The sequence below is a fragment of the Sphaerodactylus townsendi genome, linkage group LG04, assembly GCF_021028975.2.
Source record: "Sphaerodactylus townsendi isolate TG3544 linkage group LG04, MPM_Stown_v2.3, whole genome shotgun sequence".
NCBI lineage: Eukaryota > Metazoa > Chordata > Lepidosauria > Squamata > Sphaerodactylidae > Sphaerodactylus > Sphaerodactylus townsendi.
In genome coordinates, this window is record NC_059428.1 from 153,211,772 (window position 1) to 153,234,654 (window position 22,883).

The following is a 22,883-nucleotide window of genomic DNA, read 5'->3' on the forward strand; positions in this document are numbered from 1 at the left end:
GTTTTATAGATGTTAGTACCATCAAGTCATAACTGACCAGTGTGGTGTAGTGGTTAAGAGCAGGTGGATTCTAATCTGGAGAACTGGGTTTGATTCCCCACTCCTCCACCTGAGTGGCATAGGCTGATCTAGTGAACCAGATGTGTTTCCGCACTCCTACATTCCTGCTGGGTGACCTTGGCCTAGTCACAGTTCTTTGGAACTCTCTTAGCCCCACCCACCTCACAAGGTGTCTGTTGCGGGGAGAGGAAGGGAAAGGAGCTTGTAAGCCACCTTGAGTCTCCTTACAGGAGAGAAAGGTGGGGTATAAATCCAAATCCTTCTTCCTCTTCTTCTGGGGACCCCAGCAAGGGGTTTCACAGGTGAGTGAGATGCAGAAGTGGGGTGCCAGTGCCTTCCTCCATAGCATCTTCCTTGGGGGTTGCCCATCCAAATACCAACCCCACTTAGCTTCCAAGATCTGATGCGATTGGGCCACACCATGCTTCCTTCTCTCCAAGCACTAGTGTAACTGTGGGTAAACTACAAACAGATAAAGACACATGAACACAGATACATGATTTTTGTGATTTACAGAGTTGTCAGCCTGCCATATCTTCCTGTGACTTTTAACACCACTCACTAATTTGTGATGGCTTCAAAGGTGAATTTGAGAAGCACTTTCAAAGGTGTCCAAACCGTCCAAACCGTGTGACTTAGTTTGTGAGCTTTGTATACAAGAAGTGTAGAGCACCTCATTCCGAATGCAGCCTCTTGAGCCCATATTATTGTTTTGCGAAGAGCAATGATCTTCTTGTATCCAGACCACAGTTTGATCATGCGCATGAACAAGCAGAGTGTGGAGAAAGATCTTCATTCGTAAATGTCAATCTCCATTGGCTTAATCTGCATTTTTTCTGCCTTGGTCTTTTCAGTTCTTGACAGCAATGAGTGCACAGAGGTGCCCAAAATATGGATTTATTACTTCGCTTCTTCTCTTGTCACCCTTCCAGCTCCCTTTTCTCTCTCGGCAAGAGAGTAAGTGATTTGGTAGAAAAGCATCATTCATTTTTCATGTTCAGCTAGCAGTGCAGCTGTTGACTATACTGGCAGTTTCCTTGACAAAATTTCACTGACAAAAAGCTGTTAAAGGGAAAATTTGGAGAGCTTAAAACCAGTGGTGACTTCTTTCTGTTCCTGCCCTTCTTAGACCTCTGCTACAGAGCTAAAGCTTCTTGTAGCTTTGTCAAGCATTACTGTTTCTTCCCTTTCCTACTGCATTTTTAAACTTGCCCTTCCCTATACAGACATAGCGATTTGTCCCAGTAAGGGATCCATTTTGATGACTTTCCATGTAGCACAGTGCAGAACGTCGCTCATTCCCATGTGTAACCCATTCATGCCTCCCTCAATAATAAGGATTTTTTTTTAAAAGAGCAGCCTTGCAAATAACTTCACAAGTCTTACTGGTCTACCTGAAAACAAAAAGTGTGTGTTGAGGGCTGACTTTCAATAGATTGCAGCGAGGGAGCTTCTCTGCCACGTACAAAACCCCGACCCAGAATCAGGTCGTCTATGAATGATGTAGCACCGGGTTCCCCACGAGCGTGCGGTGCGCCACGGGCAAGAGGTGGCCCCCTTCCGACTGTGCTCCGCTCCTGAGATGGACAGCTCTCTGCACTGGGCCCTGGGGCGGGCTCGGCTATCCGAGGCCAACCCGGGGCTCCTCAGCACTGTGGTATGTTACGCTTTGGGTGGGGGAATTCTGACTTAGAGACATTCAGTCACAATCCCATAGATGGTAGTTTTGCCCCATTGGCTCCTCAGCCAAGCGCATACTCCAAATGCCTGAAGACAATGTCTGTTTTTAGTTCAGTCACATACCTGTTCACTAGAGTAAACTGTTCATGGCTGAGATTTGGAAATGAAGAGTGAGAGTGGCGTAGAGTGGCTATTTATATGAGACCCATTGAAAAATTCCCGCTTCATCACAAAGCTTTACTTGGTGACCTTGGGCTATGTGTTATGTTCTCTTCATACAGGAGATGAACTATGTCTTTGTTGAATCTCTTGGACATATGTGTGGCTTTTGATACCATCCCTCTTTTCTGGTCTGCCTGTCTGGGCTTGGACTGGAAGGCACCATTTTGCAGTGTTAAGTTTTAGAAAGTGGTGCTGGGGGGGGGCTGCTGTTCAGCCCATTGGCCTGTGGGTCCCACAGTGTGTCAGCCACTTCTCTGTGCTGTGAACTCCAACATTATCCAGGAATAAAGATGTCAACCATTCTAATGGAATAGCATTTCTACTGAAGGAAAAGGTTTGTCGTTTGGCCAGGACATGGAAGCTTTATGTTTCGTAATGGCAGCATTCTTTTAAATTTATTTAAGTTTCATGAAGTTAAAAGCAGCAATGATGCACGGAGCTGCCACTTTTGTTTGGGAATGCCAGAGTACAGACATTATCAAGGTACCGGCTTTTGAAGGGCTAATATTGGTCTCTGAAGCACTTCTGTAATTAAAGCTCTTGCGCCGGTAATTACATTGTGAGGATCTGACTTAAGAAACCTAATGAATCAAAGGAATCTGACAGTTCAGAGACTATCCTGGGTAATTAGTCTCAATGCTTTTTTTTAACAAAAAAAATCTTTTTAAAAGTCCTGGTCTTTTATGATATCTTTTTTTAGAGGGTGTATGTGCTTACTGTATTGTAATTTTATAAACCACAGATTTGTGATCTGTGGTGTTTTTTTAAATCTGTTTTTTCTTTAAAATTTAAAAAATACAGGCTATCACCTAATTTTCCAAACCTGTTCGCAGTTCAATCGTTACTGAGTGGAAGCTTAAGCCACGTTTCATACATATATTTTGCTTCCTTTGCAGCCTGTGAAATTACCCCTCCTGTTTTATTGTTAATTTCGGGCACAGGCCAGGGTGAAATTTTGATTTCTTTTTCGTTCACAAGATCCGAAAAGAAGAAACCAACTGACCAAAATTGTTTTGACCAGTTAAGTAGTCAACCCTAAACATGGGTTCACGCCACCAACTATATAAGCTCTACTTGCTTTATTTTGTAAAACTGGTGTGCTTTTTTTGCTTTGTTTTGTTTCTGAGGCGCAATGTGGAATCTTTGCCAGTGCAACTATTCAAATGCTGCTGAATCATTGTTTTCAACACCAACTGTAAGGAGAGTGGGAGTTCAGCACAAAGCCAGAAGACACAAGTAGTGCAACCGTTCAGAAGGAGAGAAGTGGTGATCTCAACTCTTAACAACCAGCCAATTAATCTTCCTTAACATTGTACGAGAGATCGTGTAGAAATGAAGCTCCCCAGATCGCAAAGGAACTGTTTATTCATTAGCGTTCCGAGGTGACCAGCATTCTGAACGGCCACCTAAATCAATAAGACTTAATTGAACAGACAGGCAGGGAGAAGCCTTTGCTGCCAGATTGCCTGGACTCTCTTTACAAGATGAGATTCCAAACAATTATTTATTATTGGAACAAGCTGTCGTGGGAAACCTTGACAGTCCCTGTTCAGATCATTAGAATCTTGGTTTCATCCTGAGCAGAAGAATACCTAGACAAACGAAAGCTACTGCATATGATTAAGTTCTTTGAGAAGGCTCTACAAATCTGCATCTCCCCTACACAAACTGGCTTCTTAGCAATTTTATGTTCTATATACAATACCGCATGCTGAGACAAAACTCCCGACTCCGTGAGGCCTGTTCTCCGGGACTGTCACCTTTATGATGAATTGAGGTACATAAGAACATAAGAACAAGCCAGCTGGATCAGACCAAAGTCCATCTAGTCCAGCTCTCTGCTACTCGCAGTGGCCCACCAGGTGCCTTGGGGAGCTCACATGTAGGATGTGAACGCAATGGCCTTCTGCGGCTGTTGCTCCCGATCACCTGGTCTGTTGAGGCATTTGCAATCTCAGATCAAGGAGGATCAAGATTGGTAGCCATAAATCGACTTCTCCATAAATCTGTCCAAGCCCCTTTTAAAGCTGTCCAGGTTAGTGGCCATCACCACCTCCTATGGCAGCATATTCCAAACACCAATCACACGTTGCGTGAAGAAGTGTTTCCTTTTATTAGTTCTAATTCTTCCCCTCAGCATTTTCAATGGATGCCCCCTGGTTCTAGTATTGTGAGAAAGAGAGAAAAATTTCTCTCCTGTCAACATTTTCTACGCCATGCATAATTTTGTAGACTTCAATCATATCCCCCCTCAGACTCCTCCTCCCCAAACTAAAGAGTCCCAAACGCTGCAGCCTCTCCTTATAGGGAAGGTGCTCCAGTTCCTCAATCATCCTTGTTGCCCTTCTCTGCACTTTTTCTATCTCCTCAATATCGTTTTTGAGATGCGGCGACCAGAACTGGACACAGTACTCCAAGTGCGGTCGCACCACTGCTTTATATAAGGGCATGACAATCTTTGCAGTTTTATTATCAATTCCTTTTCTAATGATCCCCAGCATAGAGTTTGCCTTTTTCACAGCTGCCATGCATTGAGTTGACATTCCCATAGAACTATCAACTAAGACGCCTAAGTCCCTATCAACTAAGACGCCTAAACAGATTAATAAAACCTATAATCGTTTCCAAGGAAAATTTAAGCCGAGTCAAATTGTGAAGTTCTACGTATCTGAAGATAGGAAGACAGGACTACACACTAAGAGCCAGCGTGGTGTAGTGGTTAAGAGCAGGTGCACTCTAATCTGGAGAACTGGGTTGATTCCCTGCTCTGCCACTTGAGCTGTGGAGGCTTATCTGGTGAGCCAGATTAGCTTGTGCACTCCAACATATGCCAGCTGGGTAGCCTTGGGCTAGTCACAATTATTTGGAGTTCTCTCAGCCCCAACTACCTCAAATGGTGTTTGTTGTGGCGGGGGAGAAGGGAAAGGAGATTGTAAGCCCCTTTGAGTCTCCTTATAGGAGAGAAAGGGGGGATATAAATCCAAACTCCTCCTCCTCCTCCTCCTCCTCCTCCTCCTCCTCCTCCTCCTCCTCCTCCTCCTCCTCCTCCTCCTCTTCTTTGGGAACAACAAAAATGAGAAAAGCATTTTCAACTTTGTTTTCAGGCAACTTAAACTTGGGTGGATTGAATAGATTCTTTCTCTTCCTGGAGAAAAAAGGAGATCATTAAGGAAGGCTTGCGCTGTTTATAAACCTTCTGCCAACTATTCTCTCTGTCTTCCCTCTAGCAATGTTTCTGGAAGGCTAACCAACACCAAGTTGTGATGCAAGGCCTTCCCTCCATCCTCAACAAAAATAGAGGCACCGTGGGCATCCACGTGCCTTTCCAAACCCAGATCCCCTCCGCTGTGCACAGGCAGCTTTTGACAGATGCTTTCTGACAGCCTCTGAATGGTGGAAGGAGTCAGGAACAGGACAAGATGCTTAATAAGAAAATGGGCCGAAAATGAAGCTTCTCTGCCGATTTCCAAAGAGCACAGCTAGGCTGCCTCACATAATACATCACAGACACGTGGTCCCAAGCAGGATAGTAAAGATTCTGCTGCTGCCATCTGAGGACAGAGCATGTTGGTTGACTCTCTTTACAGAAGGTTTCTGGCGCCTAAGGAAGGCTCTCAAATGCATTTTGTTTTATTCAATTTTTGGCCCTCCCAAACAAATTTCACGTTTGCAGCCTTAAGCATCTTGTAAATAACTTCTCACAACTTTTTTTCCCCCAGACAGATGTACAAATTCCCAACTACTTTCATAGTTCTGGTCACTAAAAGCTTTGCTAAGGAACTGGAGCTGCCTTTCAAAACGAAGCTCTCCGCTCGCCTCTGTGATCATCTACCCACCACTGCATTAAGGAACTGTAGCTGCCTAAATGGCATAAGGCACGATCGGTCAATCAAAAATCTTTTATTGGCATAAGTGAAACACTGTACATAGAGAACAAAATATAACGTTTGCGTCAAATCTGTTGGAGTTGATATAAACGCTCATAAAACAGCGTCCGGATTGGGATGTATAATTGTCCTTCGCTTTGCGACTGACGCTAAAAATGTAGCTACAACTAAAATGACATCTGAGTCCCAGTCAGACATTGAAAAAAAATTGCTCTTTGTCATAGTTTGTTAATTTTTGTTTGTGCAGGTTGCTAGAGTTGTCCAAGTTAAAGAGTTCACTATCTCCCCAGGGTTTCTAGATATTAAATCTTTGACTGCGGGAATTGTTTTATGGAAAACAGCTCAGAAAGTTTGAGGGGGAAACTGAAATGTATGCTATGTTCCATCACAGGCAAACATGCTTTGTTACTTTAAGAACACAGAGAGGTCTCCTCAGAAATCTGTTTAGGCGTATTCGATGGAGCTTAGGAAAATGCCCTTAGGATTGTCCTGGAAATATGGTACTTCCACCCAACTGTACTGTATATGTACTGTTTATGAAATTCAGAGGCACAAATGTCCCTTTCATTAAAACAGCAATTGAAAATATACTCGGAGATAGAACTACAAACTGCTGTACCCTAAGATACAAAATCATATCTTTGTTTTTCCATTGGGGAAAATAAAATAAAATAGAAGTTGAAAAAGAAACCATCAACTTTGTAATGTGCAAAAAGAGATTTGATTATCTGTCTTGAAAGCAGTATGCAAGCCACAGTGCTTGTATATTCTCCATTTCAACTCGAGGACATCTGGAATTTCCCACTGACCAATCTGGGGAGCAGGATCAAACTTTTGCTTCCATGACGTCTTGGATCATGCCCCTTCTTCCCCAGTTGTCCAACATCGAGGCGTGAGAGACTTGCTCGTATTCTAGTCAAACGTCTTAGCAATATTATTGTATTCTAGTCAAACTTAGCAATATTATCTTCACTAGCATTATAAACATTGAATCTTGAATATGATGCTTAGAGCAATCTTGAGTTGGTGTACTAGTACAACTTTAAAACCCTCCTCTGGGATAAAAAACAAGAATACTTTTTTTGGAATATGTCTGACCTCCCCACCCTGTGCATTCACGAGCCTTCTGCATTTATTGTTGAACATGTCACTTCTTGGTTTCAAGAAACAATCAGTAATACTGGGGAGTGGGGAGATAAAGGAAGTAAATCACTGTCTGTTCTGTTTGGCCCTTGTGCCAATATCAGCTACTCTGGCTAATTGCAAGCAGCTTTCTAGAATAGGATATCCAGTCTTACAAACAACATTGGATGTTGCTTAGAAGACCATCAAATGTGTGCTGGAAATCTCATGTGAGATGGGTTCATCTAATATGTTTGATCCCTCTGTGGAAAACTGACTGAAAAGTGTCTTCTTACAGAAGTAGAGAGGAATGTAATGGAAATACCATACTTGCTCATGTAAATACACCTATGTCTGAACAAAGAGTCATCTGAGAGGAAGTATTCTGAATAATATATTTTCTTTTTCCTCTAAGCTCTGTTATTAGTATCACAAATATATTCAATATCAGGTAAATATTGAGTCCATGTGTGAGAAGAAGCTAGTGCGTTCATATAAAGGGATATAAATATTCCACTATCTTGAAATATTCCACATATCGTACATCAGGAAGTGGATCAGGTGATCAGATGTACCTATAAATTCAAGGATTATCAGTTAGTGTTAGCCCAACTGCATATACCATGCAGCAATCATTTTACCCCTCCTTCAGATCAGAGAATCCCTGCGATTTCTGGAAGCTCTTAAAGTTCAGGGAAAGCAAAGGAGATCACCATGCTTTCTTTGGGTTTTCCACTCCTCTCCACCTTCCCTGCCCACACCACAGCAGTTGCTCCCATTCTTTGGGCTACCATTTCAGAATGATCAGGAGGGCTTTTTTAACTCCCAGCAAACTCTTATTCCACCAGCTTTTCCCCTAAGCCAGGATCCACCTCCACCCAGCATGAGCAGCGAGGTCAGCAGACTCATGTCGGGATAGCCCAGAGGAGACAGAGTCAGGCTTCCAGCCTGTGCTGCACTTCCTGGCCAGAGTATGGTTCTGGTGGATGTAATCAGAGAGTCCCTGCAATTTCTGGAAGCTCTTAAAGTGTGACTTCTTCTCCCCTTCTCAGGGAAAGCGAAGGAGATCACCACGCGTTAAGCTTTCTTTGGGTTTTCCACTCCTGTCCACCTTCTCTGATGTTCAGGCACCTGTACCAGGTCACGCTGGCTCATAAAAGGGGAAATTTTGTGCCTGTGGTGACTGTTTTGTGTAGGTTTTGGTTGGGATGCAAACAGGATTCTGGGCCCAGTTAAGCCTTGACTAGAGAGGTCCCTGATACTGCTTTCTCTAAGCCCATTTAAACTGAGCTGGGAGGGAAATCTTGCTGGATCAGCTGGTCCACCAGGCATTAACTTAGTGTTACTAGCTCCAGTTCTCCAAGGCTGGCCAGGACCACGGCCAGAGGTCTAGAAACACTTAAGGGAACCTGACAGGCCTGGACAGCAGAGTCATGGCCAAGTTTCCCAACAGCAGCAATTGGCAGACGATTTTTAGGAGCAAGGAGGAGACAATTTTAATTGCATCTGGGAACTTTGCAGCTGCTTCTGGGTGCATTCCATAAATGGGTTCTGCTGTGGCTCATCTGACGTAAGACGGCTGGTGGCCATTTTAACGGTTTAGTGAGAAGGTTACAGCCTTAGATCACATATATCCTTCCAGTAATGTAGGATCTCTGCGTCTGTATGCCCATGACAGGTCCCCAGGATATATTGCAGTTCCTCACCTCTGAGCTGCGGTAACAGTTCACCCACATAGGGAAGGAGCGTGCAGGCAGCCGGGCAAGCAAATCCCGAGAAGCTTCCGCTATTCCGATTTATCTGATAGTGCAGAGGTTGCTGAGAGGAAAAATGTATTCCCAAATTGGTCTCATAACCATCTTTTCCTTTCTCCATCTCTCATGACCCTACCCCTTGTGAATCTGCATTAACTCTTTCTCCTCCCGCTTTGCATTGCTCAGTAGCGTTGATTTCTTCTGCATCAGGTAACAGTCGTGTCAGCCCTCTCAAGGTGTCTGTGGACCTCGACAGTGTCGTCTGCATCGGGAAAGAGCCACATTACAGGGTTTAGTGTGGAGGAAAGTGTCATCTCCCCCCCCCCGCCCCCTGCAATTCTCTGCATGTCCTCTGTGCCACCCCTTTAACTGCTTCTTTCCCTGTTGTGCACACTTAGGTTCTCTGTTTCCACAGCCTCACTTGGAGTATTAGATTTCTCAGGATGGCAGCCCTGCTACAAGGGGCAGAAGGGGTGCCGCGGAGCACGAGACGGAATGCACATGTGAGAGGACCGAGAACGCCAACAATGCTGTGTCCTTAATCTATCTCTCAGCGAGTGAATTGATTTTTTTTTAAAACGAGAGAGAAATCCATGCGCCCTCATGAATCTGGGGAAGGGGATGGAGGGATGGCTGTCTGGATGTAAGCCACAAAGGTGAATGTGGAGAGGGGGGGGGGTCTCAAGGCTGCAGCATCCTCTCATGAAATGTTAATGGGAACAAGAAGGTGTTGTGGAAGGTTTCCTACCTGCCGCCAGGCAGCTGAAAGGGGAAGCAAAAGAGATTCATTCAGTGACTGCAGGGAGCTGCCGCCGCCGCCGCCGTCGCTACAACAGAACCTTCTAAAGACGTTCGGCTGAAACAAGCCAGCAGGTGCCTTATGCACATACATTGATTGAGCTGTTGTTTTGTTTTTATTGTGGCTGTTGGTCCTCTTTCACTGTTTTTTCCCCTTTTGCCATTCGTGCTCCCCTTGTGTCTTTCTGATCTGTTGCACTTGACGTTCAGGCATCTGTACCGGGTCACGCTGGCTCGTGAAAGGGGGAATTTGGTGCCTGCGGTGACTGTTTTGGGATGCAAACAGGTTCTGTAGTTTGTGGATGCTTAGAAGAGCCTTGCTCCTGGGAACGAAGATACGGCAAGCAGCAATAATACCTGTAAAATTTCTGTTTGAATATGCCAAGGAGATTTTGAGGCAAATTGTAAATTATCTCTCCATTTCCCTTTGCATCCCTCATGCTGAATTTGGAAGCAGACGCTTGTCATTTCAGTCAACGTTCAACGCTTTGTGAGAGAGGAGAATCCAAATAATAGTGAATGAAGGACTGAGCAGGAAATCCAGTTTTAGAAAATGAATTAGTTTGCCAGAAGATACGTGACAGGTTTGCGGTATTGACGGCTCCTCAGGGAGATGGCTTTGGGCAGAAAAAGAGCAATCGTGGTCTTCTTTCTAATAGGCAGAAGGCTGGAAAGATGCCAGAGCGGTGGGTTAAGCTGTTTATTTCAGTTTGTTTGCTTCTGTCCCTGTGTAAAAACTCATTAGATGTTTTATTCGTTTGGGTTTTCTTGTGTTCAAATGGACTGAACGGCAGTATCTAAATGCTCCTTAGGGTTCAAGTGAGTTTATGAAAGTCCCCCTCTCCCACTGATTAATGTCTTTTCCTGCCACCTCCTCCAGCAAGGCTGTCAGACAGAGGATGAACCTGTATATGCCTGACTTGAGGCTTATGAAAGGGAGAAGGATTTCCTACTGGGCAGAATCTCCCACCAGTTGGTGTTGGTGCCTTTCCTAGTTTTGGAGCAGAGGGTCAGATGACAGATTATTGTGAGTGATATCCTAATTAATTAGTTTTAATTTTTAGGACAGTTGATGGTCCTGCTTGCGAGGGAGGGAGGGATGGTGAAAGGGGGGAGGGAAGGTTTATGGACATTTAATTAGGAGCCCATGAATTGAGTTATCAATATGTGTTTCTGCCAGTTCTAAGATCAGAGACAGACCCAGATTTTTCAATGTGCATTTTCACACATGGGTTTTTCCTATTCTCTTTTGACTGAGACGAAAAACAGTTAGACTGGACATCTCACATTTAACGACAGGCAGCTTTGGAAGCTAGCATCCCTCCATTTCTGATGTGGTGGCATGTCTTTTTGAAATCTGTTCTTCACAGCAGGAACTGTGAAACACATCCTGTCAGAATTTATTTTCCTAGAGGAGATTATTTCCTTTTCCCTGCACCAACTGTAATAAAAAGTAGAAGCAGCAACCATATTGCTGGCCTCATTTGTTTGCTTTTAAAAATGCCTAAGCTATGTTTTTCTTCTGTGACTGTGAAAAAAATTAGAGCATGGCTTTCTATCCCTGTCTAAACTGCTCCTTGCTTTTTGTTTTCTCTTTCTCCAATTCTCCTAGCACTCCTGCCCAGCCCAGCCAACGTTGGTGGGATCTCTTGAGTAAATCAAACATACTAACACTAGCATGTGAACACGTGTGTAGGTGGGTGCACGCGTATGTACGTGCCGAAGGTCGTACTGCAGTGGTGCCATGTCGTCTTTTGGGAAGCTTACAGAGTACTTCAGCCTAAGGAAATCAAGGAATGAATTCCGATCAGAACGACGGAGTAGCAGGCGAAGTGGCAGCTACTGCTGTAGTATCACCGAATGCAGGTAGTGGGAAAACGTTCCTCCTCTAACCTCATGTGTGTTCATAGTTGGGATGTTTTAGGAGTCTGCTTTCTTACACCTGAACTAGGGAAAGATAACAGACTTGATAAATAGGACCTCTGGGTTGGTTTTGCTTAGTAGTGTATCCAAGCACTGAGACTTTACTTATTTGTCATTTGAAATATGTTCAGTGGTTCTGTGCAAGGTCCTGTTACACCTGGATTAATAATATTTCCTCTTGGTGTGCCTTGTACACATTTTATAGAGTCAGTTTTCCTAATTACATTAAAATCACAGGAAGAAACACCAGATTTGCCAAACTTTGACAGCAATAGAAGGAAGATGAGATACTTGGGTTAAAGCCCCCTGTGAGGATGGGAAATCCCCTACACCCAGGCTCATTGCCTGCTGCAGCTCCAAATGACTTCAAGAGAAAGAAAAAGCAACCTCAAATGCTTAGTGAAAGTTCATACATGAAGATACAAATCATAGCTCTAAGAATCACTAGAAACTCTGTGGTTTTACCATAGAGTTTCAGGTGATTCCTAGAGCTTACTTCTGAGGTCACCCTACAATCTGTGGAAACTCTGGTTTTATCATAGAGTTTCTGGCAATTCCTGGAACATCTCTTAGTCACTTCCTATATGAACCTTCTGGCAAATACATGAGAATGCATTTACTTTTATTTTTCCTTCTGCAACACTGTGCTCCTCCATAACCTTCATCCCCTGACAACTCTACACACATCCTGTGTGTCAGATCCTGAACACTCACATTGCTAGGCCGACTAGGCTATTTCAGCAATGAAATTTCTTCTGATAGTGCTTCTTTTGTTATACTGGGACAAAAAAGTAAAGGTTGCTTTCCTTTTGAACTATAAAAGACATTTGAACCGTAGCCTCCATAGATTGTGAAGAACCACATTTGCCATCCCCATGACTGTACACCGCCCTGAATAATAATACATAACTTTAATGTAACTCTTTTAATTATTAGAGTTCCTGTGAGCATGTGCCACTACCACCAAACCTTAGTCAGCCCTTGTGCATCCGGAGCGAATGGAAGGGCTTCCAAATCAGAATCAGGATTACAAGAGTGTGCAGTCTTTTATGTTCCCTGGGACTCTTCAGTGGGATGGAACGAAATAAGTGAAAGTCCCCTTCAAGTTCTACTTCACGTCCGCAGGGGAAGCATGACAAGTTTTCTGTTGGCAAGAAATTTTGTTTTATGAGTTGAACAGTGGTAGGCCCCTTCCCACCATCTCATTCAACTCAAAACAATCTTGCCTCCTACACAGAACCTCCTCATCTATAGAACATTGATATAATTGTAATGGACGGGGTTTTATAGCCTCGTTTTATCTTGGGCACATAATAATGTGAAGTTGTCCCAATTTCTAAATAGCGTGCCTACTTCCCTGAAACATGGGGTGCCGTTGGGACCTCTGGGTTGGTTTTCAGAAGAGCCGCAGGTGCCAAGTCAAGAGCCAAAATGAATGCAGCCATTCTAGAAGCAGTTGTCCCGTTTTCAAAATCGCTGCAAGATGTTGATCTAGATTGGGCATGCAGTGTGGCAGCCCCAAGAGACCCTCATCACTACCCACGCCTTTTCAAGTGCTGGAATGACCGGTTAGCCATCATAGTCCTATGCGCAGTCCCACAACGGGGGCTGTCCATTCGCAGGCTCCCATGTGGGCCCGCATGGAAGACTGCTTGCTGAACAACAGTTACAAAAAAGTGCAGCACTGTTTTTTCTGCACCTAAAAAGGCATGTGTGTGTGTGGCGGGGGGATAAGAGTTCCTGGGGCCACCATGCCATGTGTCTGATCCGGATCAAGGTCCCACACCAGTTTTTAAACGACTACAGCTGCTTCTAAAATAGTGGTGGCAGTCGCAGGATGAACCTGTGGCTTCTGTCACGTTTAGTTTGGCTCAAAGAACCTCATGTGGCTCCCAAGCTACTGAGTATCACAGTCTTAAACAGTCCCTTGTTTGGTTGAAGATCAACTACTGATATTCTGGAAGTTAACCTGGAAGCTGTCCATTCTTGGGTGGCTGAATTTGGTATCCTACGAAGGAGACATATTTGAATAATCACGTACTCAAATGAAATGTGAGCACTGTTTGTTTTTTTCTTCAGTGAACCTTTGTGAAACTTTTTTTTTTGCTGGGCTCAGCTTGACCTTAGTCTGTCAAACCTTTCTTTGTATGTTCAAGGCTGGAAGCATGTCTTTCATCATCAGTGCCTGGGGAAATGGCCTGCGACTCTTGAAATCTGGATCGGCTGCTTTGCAATTATTGGCTGCTTGGTATTGTCCCTGTTTGGAATGGCTTTTTAAAAAATAAAGGAGAGCCCAATTGGGTTTGGACCACTGCTGGGGGGAGTGGGGGAGAAAACTCCCCTCTGAAACTGTTCTCCTGCATGCAGTGGCGTTCCTGCCTAGGGACAGGGGGTACCCTCTGTCCCCAGAGCCATTTGTTAGTCATTGATGGGGGGGGCACCAACATTTCAGAATTAGTTTATTGTGTTTTTTAAAGTTTTAAAAAAGTGTTTTCACGTTTCGGCCTACAGGGGGCGCATTTTTAAGGCTAGCGGCACCAAAATTTCAGGGTACCATCCAGAGACTGTCCTGATTATACTACCCAAATTTGGTGATGTTTGGTTCAGGGGAAGCAAAGTTATGGACCCCCCCCAAAGGGGTGCCCATCCCCATTGTTTTTTAATGGGAGCCAGCTAACCTGAGATGGGGCTACCCATTTGAGGGACCCTTAACTTTGGTCCCCCAGACATAACTCACCAAACTTAGTGGCATCATAAGAATAGTTAACAGACAGTATCCTGAAAATCTGGTGCCACTAGCTTTAAAAATACATCCCTTCCAGGCACCCCAAGAAATTTGTCTAAGATTCTTTGTTTTGCAGTGACTTTGCTGCATTGTAGCCAATGGGGAATTTCTGAGTGTGGGCAGGCTGCACATTTTTTGAAGATAGAGGCACCAGACTTTCAGGGTGGCTCAGGAGGGCTACTCCTGGTAATAGCATCCAGGTTTGGAGACCTTTGCTTCTGGGGTTCAATTTTATGGAGCCCCTAAAGGCTTATTTTGTTTCCCAGCTCCTGCATGAAAGCCTGTGGGCTCTGCGTTCTCTCAGAACTCTCTCAACTCCCCACTCAGAAGTAAAGCTCACCAAGCTTGGATGCTATTAGACCTCTTGGAGCCATCTTGTGAAGTCTGGTGTGCCTCTACTCAAGCATCCCAACATACACTCAGACATTCAGAGAATCTCCAGGCTCTTCAGCAAGTTCTGTGGTGGGAAAATTACTTTTCCCACCATAGACTTCAGACTTTCTGTTATGCCAGATGGCTCTGTGGTGAGTTTCAACAGGAGGCACTGTGGTAGGGATCTTGCTCTGGGTGGAGGCATTTCCTGTAGCTGCTGGTGTGAGTCTAGAAGGAACCAGCCAAATTTGCTAAAATATTGTGGAAGAGAGAAAAAATGCGTAGCCACCGAGTTGAAAGGTGAACCTGATACCCACAGAATTAGGCCATCATAGGCAAACTTATAGGATGGCTGGTTCCTTTCAGGAGACTCACACAAGCAGCCCTGCAGGGGGCCTTGAGTAATAGCATCCAAGCTTGGTGAGCTTTGCTTTTGGGGTGGAGTGGGGCACTTTGAGAGTTCTGAGAGAACTCAGCCAGCAGGCATGTGCAGAACGGGGAAACAAAATAAGCCTTTTAGGGACCCATAAATTGGACCCTCAGGCAAAGGTCTCTAAGCCTGGATACTGTGCAGGAGGCTTCCTGGAACCTGAAGATCTGGTGCCTCTATCTTCAAAAATGTGCAGCCTGCTTCAGAAATTCCTCATTGAAGTCACTTTTAACAAAACAAGAATCTTGGGCAAATTTCTTGGGTTCCTGGAAGGGATGTATTTTTTTAAAGCTAGTGACACAAAATTTCCGGGTATCATCTGTTAACTATTCTTATGATGCCACCCAAGTTTTGTGAAAGTTAGGTTCAGGAGGGACCAAAGTTATGGTCCCTCAGGTAGCCCATCTCAGAGTTGCTCCCAGTGAAAACAATGGGATGGGGGCATTCCATTTAGGCATCCTAACTTCCCCTGAACCAAACATGTAAACTTCGAGTAATCATCAGGAACAGTCTCTGAATGATACCCTGAATCATGGTGCCTCCCAATACAAAATGCAGCTCCTGCAGGCTAAAAAACACCAAAATACTCCCCAAAAGCCCAAATACCTTGCATTCGCATTTGTTCATATTTGGGCGGGACATGAAATCAGACAATTTTGTCAGAAGGTGCCCAAGTTGCCCAATTCCAGCCCGAATCTGCTATTTGTTTCATCTGAATCTCCAACCCTCAAAGTAATGCTGTTTCAGGTGGGGGAGAATCACCCCAAGCAGCATCAATTTCAATTTTGTTTTAACAGGAGACCCCAGATTCTCCCTTTGGGTAGATTTAAAGAAGAATCTGAGGCTCCCTAGTTTAAACACCATTAGAAGAAATGATGCTGTTTGAGGTGGATATCCACTAAGAGGAATGTTTGAGAGATGATGCTGACATTTGTTTGCTAAATGTTTTGCTGGGGGGGGGGTGATTTGGCAGAGATTTACATGCTTAATACCCACTTGCACTGGCTTGGAGCTGTTTCTCAGGCTAACAACCTACCTCATAGAGGGTTGTTGTGATTAGAAATTAGGAAAGAGTTGGTGGGAGCCATGTATGTTTGCTGGGAGTGAGAGGCATTTTGTGAGCTGGTACAAAAAATCATTGTTTGGTCATGGTGGGGGGGGGGGGGGGGGCGCCAAACTCAGGTTTTGTCCCCGGGCGCCAGTTTGCCTAGGTACGCCCCTGCCTGCATGGAAACAGTGCTTGGGAGGTGGGGGGATTATTTTGCTGTTTCTGCAGCTCCATGTTCACAAAATACTCTGTCTGGGTATCCCAGTACTGTTTGGACTCTCCTTATAAAAGCCATTCCCTGGACACAACCAGCAAGTGTCAGTCCTTAGAAATTAATGTTGGCATTCAGTGTCACAAATAATTTAAAAACTGGTGTCATGCTTTTCACCCTGGTAAGCTGGATGTGGAGTGGATTTTCGGGAGGAGGAAGGTCTGATTTTTGTAATTACGGCAAAAATCAAACCTGTTAATGGGGATTTTGTTTGATCCGAGAAAAGCAAGCCATGTTGAAAATTTGGCATACTTTTCATCATTTGGAAATATTTCTGTTGTCCTATTTCATCCCCTTCACCTCGTATGTAAAGAAATACTGAGAACCTATAATACTCATTATAGACAATGGAAAGCTATAGTTTCTAAAATAAAATATTAGACCATTGCTGGCAACCTGAGCAATTGCAAGTCTGGTTTTAGGCACTTGTTTTTTAGGCATTTGCTGCCTGTTTTAAAATGCTTGCTGGGTAACATTTATCTGAGAGAAGTAGATCCATGCTACTTCAGAGTCCTATTTACCAATAGTATGAGATTGGTTCAGTGGTGTAGTGGTTAAGAGCGGTGGACTCTAATCTGGAGAATTGGGTTTGATTCCCCACTCCTCCATATGAGTAGGGAACTCTTATGTGTCTAAATGGATTTGTTTCCCCACTCCTGCACATAGAATCATAGAGTTGGAAGAGACCCCAAGGGCCATCAAGTCCAACTTGCTGCCATGCAAGAACACACAATCAAAGCAATCCTGACATATGTTCATCCAGCCTCTGTTTAAAAACCTCCAAAGAAGGAGACTCCACCACTCTCCGAGGAAGTTATTTCATCTGTCAAGCAGCCCTGACAGTCAGGAAGTTCTTCCTCATGTTTAGGTAGAATCTCTTTTCCTGCTGAAAAGCCTGCTGGGTGATTTTGGGCCAGTTGCAGTTCTCTCAAAACTCTCTCAGCCCTCCTACCCACATGGTGTCTAATGTGGTGAGAGAATGGGAAAGGAGTATGCAAGTCGCTTTGAGACTCCTTCACAGTAAAGAAAGGCAGGGTATAAATCCAAACTCTTCTTCTTGTACTTTGGTACATATGGGGGACTTATTTAGAGTTTTATAGTAAGGGTATTGCTACAGACGTGATTTTTGTCCTCACTTACTTGCCTCTGAATCTTCAGAGATGCCCCTGATACTGGCTGTATATTGTGCTGCCCTATATGGACACAGCCATTCTTTCTGGAGCCCAATACATTTAATAGATGAAGGGTTGTCCATCATAGGATGATCAGAAAGAGGTGGTGGCTTTATAATACATGGAATCACTTTATTGAAAAGATGCTGATCAGAGGCAAGAGGAGAAGCCCAATAAGGCTTCCTGGGGAAAGCAGCAGGAGAAACGGAATCTTAGGCAGGCAGCAGCTCATTGGGCCTAGGGCCTGGCACTCCTTATAGGCCCACCCCCAGGACAGCGGGAGTGGGTAAGGTGAGTTGTCCTACCCCCTGGCAGCCCTTTAAAAGGAGCACCTGGGAGAGCCAGGGAGGAAAGGCCAGACTTTACCTAAGGCCACCTGGGAGTGGTAACTGGCAGGAGAGGCTGCTGTAAACCCCCCCCTCCCCCCCCGCTGACTTCTAATGTTCCTCTCCCATTGTAAGCCCTTTTAAAGGAACCCTGGAGGCAGAGATAGCCCTGGACTCCAGTCCGACCCTGGAGTCTGACATCTGCTTTCCACTGCACTAAAGTGGATCCCCAGCTAGCTTCCTTTATTTTTCCAGGGCACAAGGGAACCTCTTACAGACATACTTGCACTTGTTTTGATCTTCATTGATCCAGGGCTCAAACTGCTTCTTTGCCTCCCCTGGGCTTTCAGGCCTTTCCCTAGGGGAGTTTTCTATTCTGTTCCCAAAAGTGTAGCAGGGCTTACCTGGCAGTCACGAAGTCGTGAAGTGATTGCAAACACAGTTTCCCCAAATGTTTCTATGCTTTTAATCCCATTGTTTGGACCTTTTAAAAAACTTGTTTTAAAGGGTTATTTTTTTGGTTTGGAAATATCAATCAAATGAGAACTCCTTCAGAAGCTTTTGGGTCAGTTGTCTTTTACTACTTTGTGTGTGCGTGTGGAACACACACACACACACACACACACACACACACACACACACACACACACACACACACACACACACACACACACACACACACACACACACACGTGCGCACATAAAAATGTTAATGGATCTCCCAACCAAAAATGTTCTTTTTTTAGCACCAGAGAGATGGAGTCAAGGGAGGAAGTGACATTTAGGTTTGATTGCTTGATTGAACTGCTTAGACGCTGCATATTAAACTGCAAGAATCTGTAACTTTGGTCTTTCAAGCTTATCCTTTTAAGTCAAAACCACCCATCCACCCCACCCCCCAGCTCCTTTTAGATCATTCAATTCAATTAAGTCGCCATCTGATTTTGGGTGTTTTTATGTTTTTTATCCAGTTATTTATGATGGTTGTTTTATGCTTTTATTGGAACTGCTTTTTATATTGTTGCTGCCGCCTTCGGGGGAGGGTGGGATAGAAGTTTAAATAATACAGAAATAAAATAAAATAAAATTTGTCAAGTGGGAAGACATTTTGAGATGGGATGGGATGGATTACACTGGGATGCTCATCCTTTCAAAGGTTCCTAGATTCAACTCAGTTTTCAATGACGTTCTGTGCTGGACAAGTTTTTAAAGCTTATCTATTTACTTCATTTATGCCCCACCTTCCCCACCCCCCAATTGGGACCCAAAGTGGTGTATGTCGCCCTTGGTATTTTCCCCGTAACGTGCTGTGACTGGCTCAAGATTACCCAGCAAGCTTGTATGGCGGAGGGAAGATTCAAACCAGTCCAGCAATCTAACCAGCACGCCACACTGATTAAGCAAAGGGCAATGCGGAAAGCTCTGTTACTTAAACGCTATCAGAAATGCCATGGCTGACATTTGTTCCTGCTGTTACTTGGCTGCTGGAAGTCAGTGTCCACCCTTCATCATCCCAGTGAAAGTTATTTTGTCTTCAGAACATAGCAACTCATCTGTATGATTTCTCAGCCTTCCCAGTGATTTATTAAAGTAAATGTAACATTAAATGTAACAATAAATGTAACATTAAACATCCTAGCAGTAAAACCACCCCGATATGCATACTATGCAATATTAAAAACCTCAGCCTGAGAGAAGATCCTCTCAACTAGGTGCATAACATGGTTAAAAGTCTTGGATCTTCACTCTTGCTTTGGAAATCAGTTCCAGAAGGCATGGAAAATGCTCTTAAGGTTACCCGCTTTGCCCTGACTTGTCAGAAAGGAGGGCTGGTTTAGGAGGCTTTGTTCCTGGACCTAAGCTTGGTGTGCTTAAAGGGAGAGATGGTCCTCTAGAAACATGGGTCCCAGTCCAAGAAGCACTCCAGAGGCTCCAGGAAGCTCACTCAATATCCCAGGTTATCACTCTTTGAAACTTGCAGAAGCTCTAAACCATCAGAGTGCTGCCAGAGAGACTCTTACAAGATGCTTTAGAAGTAGAATAGAGTGGCTGATGGTCCCGAAAGCCTTTGTCTAGCTGATGAGAAAGATCATCCACCAGGGGTCATCTTGGTGCCATATCTAGCCCTGAAGGTGGCAGATTGCAAGGGGTAAAGGACAGAGATGTCATTTAGAAATTCCTGAAGTTGTTTTGCCACCACATGCCCCAAGAAAGAGAGATTTTTTTAAAGTGCTCTAAAATTGGTATCTCTAGAACATTGTTTTGGGATCCTTCAAGAAAATGAATACTTATAAAGCACTGTATGTGGTACTACCCTTTTATTAAATCATTTCGCTAAGGTGCATACTTGCAAAGAACTTGAACATTTTCTGCAGTGCTGGAATATTTCCGTTTGAGGGCAACTGTAGTAAAAGTATTCGTTCCTTCCAACGACGAGTGATGCTTTTTGGTAAACGCAATCTGCAAACCACCAGAGTGACATGTAATTGGCTTTAAACACTTGGCATCTTTAAATCCTTTGGCTAAGATTTTTTAAAGCTGGATCAGCGGTATACTCTAATCTGGAGAACCGGGTTCGCTTCCCCACTCCTCCCCATGAAGTCTGCTGGGTGACCTTGTCCAGTCACAGTTCTCTCTGAACTCTCTCAGCCCACATGGAGGCAGGCAATAGCAAACCACCTCCGAACATCTCTTGCCTTAAAAACCCTATTGGGGTCTCCATAACTCGTCTGCAGTCAGTGGCATTTTGCGCATACATCTATTGCAGACCGTTATTTATCAAATACTAAAGTTGCACTTAAATTTTCTTCTGGATGGTGAATGTAGCTTGTATCTCAGCATTTATCTTGAAGATTTAATAGTAATGTGGCTGCTGTTGCTGTGTTGCCAGATTGTTAGAACAAAAAACTATATTGGCCTTAAGGATTCAAATGAAATATATGCATGACATGGGAAAAACTTAGATCCTATTTCAGCAAAAATAATGTCTCGACTTGGGAGTCACTGTTGCTAGAAAGAATATTGGATGCTTAGCTCACCCACTGCCTTTGCTGCTGAGTCACAGTTTGGGTGGGTGGAAAGTTGCCACTGCGCTGGTTTCGTGTGCGGGTAAATGGAAGGAAACAATTTCAGAGTTGGAATGTAAATATTAAGAGCTCTATTGGAAGTTGTGGCTGAAAGATAACTTTCCTAAAATGTCACAGCTTTGTGAAGAACAAAGTAGATGAGGAGGTTTTCCTCCATAAGGGAAGGCCACCCTTAGCATGCTGTAAAGTGTTGTGGTGTGATTGAAATTCAAATCCAGTAGTACCTTAGAGACCAACACAGTTTTCCAGGGTGTAAGCTTTTGGAAGTCAAACATCATTGGCTCATGAAACTTCACACTCTGGAAAATGTTGTTGAAGTTCTACTGGATTCTAATTTTGTTCTGCTACGCTACTACCTACCTGTAATTATTCTGGTATAAACTTGTATATGTCCTATCTATTGGTAACAACTGTGCTGCTATAGCATGCTGCAACTTCTGAGTTGTCTTTGCAGCATGAAAGACTTAACACTGGTTTTAAACGTCACGAGCTACCACGTTCAAGATGTGGGTTGAAGCGTGTAGCTCTGTATGACATACAGTCTAGTGCAGGGGTCTGCAACCTGCGGCTCTCCAGATGTTCATGGACTACAAATCCCATCAGTCCCTATGGTGGCAGGGGCTGATGGGAATTGTAGTCCATGAACATCTGGAGAGCTGCAGGTTGCAGACCCCTGGTCTAGTGCAATTGTGTAGATTTCTGCACTGTCTCTTTTTTATGCCTGTTAGATATTCTTCCATCTGTGTTGCGGAGTTCAGTTGATATGAATGTGATACAGTTCATGTGTCAGTAGGAAAGTGGGGCATAGGACTGGAGTTTTCAGATTAGGAATGAATACATTTGATGCTGTTGAGCGGTTCTGTGAAAGAAAAGGGAAGAATTTTGGTTTTTTCCCTTGGGGGGTTCCTCCTGCCAAGAATGAAGAGACTCAATTCAGATGAGGGATACTGTTAAATCATTGCTGCATTTCAGATGGTCCTCAGCAACTTTCAGGGAGGGGCAGTATAGACAGAAGAACCAATAGTATGTATCACTGAGTTTTGGAAGTGAGTTTTGGCCTGCAGCTTCACTGTGCACCCAGATTCTCATGAAGATGAACTATGTGACTGCTTTAGCACTCAGCTCATCATGTACTCTATGGGGATTTGGATAAAGCATAGAGCAGCCAGACATCAATTTTGCTGCTGATTGACGGCTCATCCTTTGCCCAGAAAAAGACTGTTCACCCCAGCACTCAGGGGCCATGTGAACTGGCCCTGAACTAAAAAACAAAATATTATCTATTTAGATTATGGGATGATATTTTATGGGGTGATATTTTGGGAGGATCTAGCCCAGGGGTAGGGAACCTTTAACACTCAAAGAGCCATTTGGACCCGTTTTCCACGGGAAAAGAAAACACTTGGAGCCGCAAATAATTTTTGATATTTAAAATGAAGATAACACTATATATATAGGGGTTTTTTTAACCTTTTACTCCGCTCATTCTGAGAAGCGCATGGATGCGCCCGCCCTGCTGCCTGCAGGGCGGGCAAGGATGAAGCCGGTGGCTCGGCCTCACCGGCCGCCGGGAAAACACCCGCCCCACTCCAACAGGGCGGGCGAGAGGGGAAGCCCACGGTGCGGCCCAGCCGACCATGGGCAGTTGGTGCGCCTGCCCTGCTGCCTGCAGGGTGGGCAAGGATGGGGCTGGCGGCTCAGCTCGTGGAGCCACAGTGCAAGAGCAGAAGAGCCGCATGCGGCTCTCGAGCCGCAGATTCCCTACCCCTGATCTAGCCTGAATGTAACAAAGGGTTCCCCTGTGTGCAGATTTCGGTTAACCAGAGGAGAAACCAAATTAGGTTGAATATGGTACGTGCCTCTTTAAGTTTAGTGAATTAGAAATATCTATCCCTTTCAGGTTGCAATTATTTCTGGACCACCTCCTTTGAGGGTCCCCCTTTCAAT

The 22,883-nt window shown here is 44.4% G+C and overlaps 1 protein-coding gene across 7 annotated transcripts in view; it reads left to right on the forward strand.

Annotated features, from left to right (window-relative positions):
• The window catches only part of LOC125431855 (ankyrin repeat and fibronectin type-III domain-containing protein 1-like), a 310,810-nt gene that overhangs the window by 42,981 nt on the left and 244,946 nt on the right, over nucleotides 1-22,883 (forward strand). For 5 of the 7 annotated variants that reach the window (XM_048495029.1, XM_048495028.1, XM_048495032.1 and 2 more), the window contains one exon: nucleotides 11,136-11,389. The exons of 1 other annotated variant lie outside the window; for it this stretch is intronic. In XM_048495029.1, coding sequence (XP_048350986.1) covers nucleotides 11,268-11,389 — 122 coding nt within the window. In that variant the 5' untranslated portion in view covers nucleotides 11,136-11,267. Of the gene's footprint in view, nucleotides 1-9,886; nucleotides 10,210-11,135; nucleotides 11,390-22,883 lie in introns of those variants that run through there. One more of the 7 variants, XM_048495031.1, reaches the window with a different exon arrangement.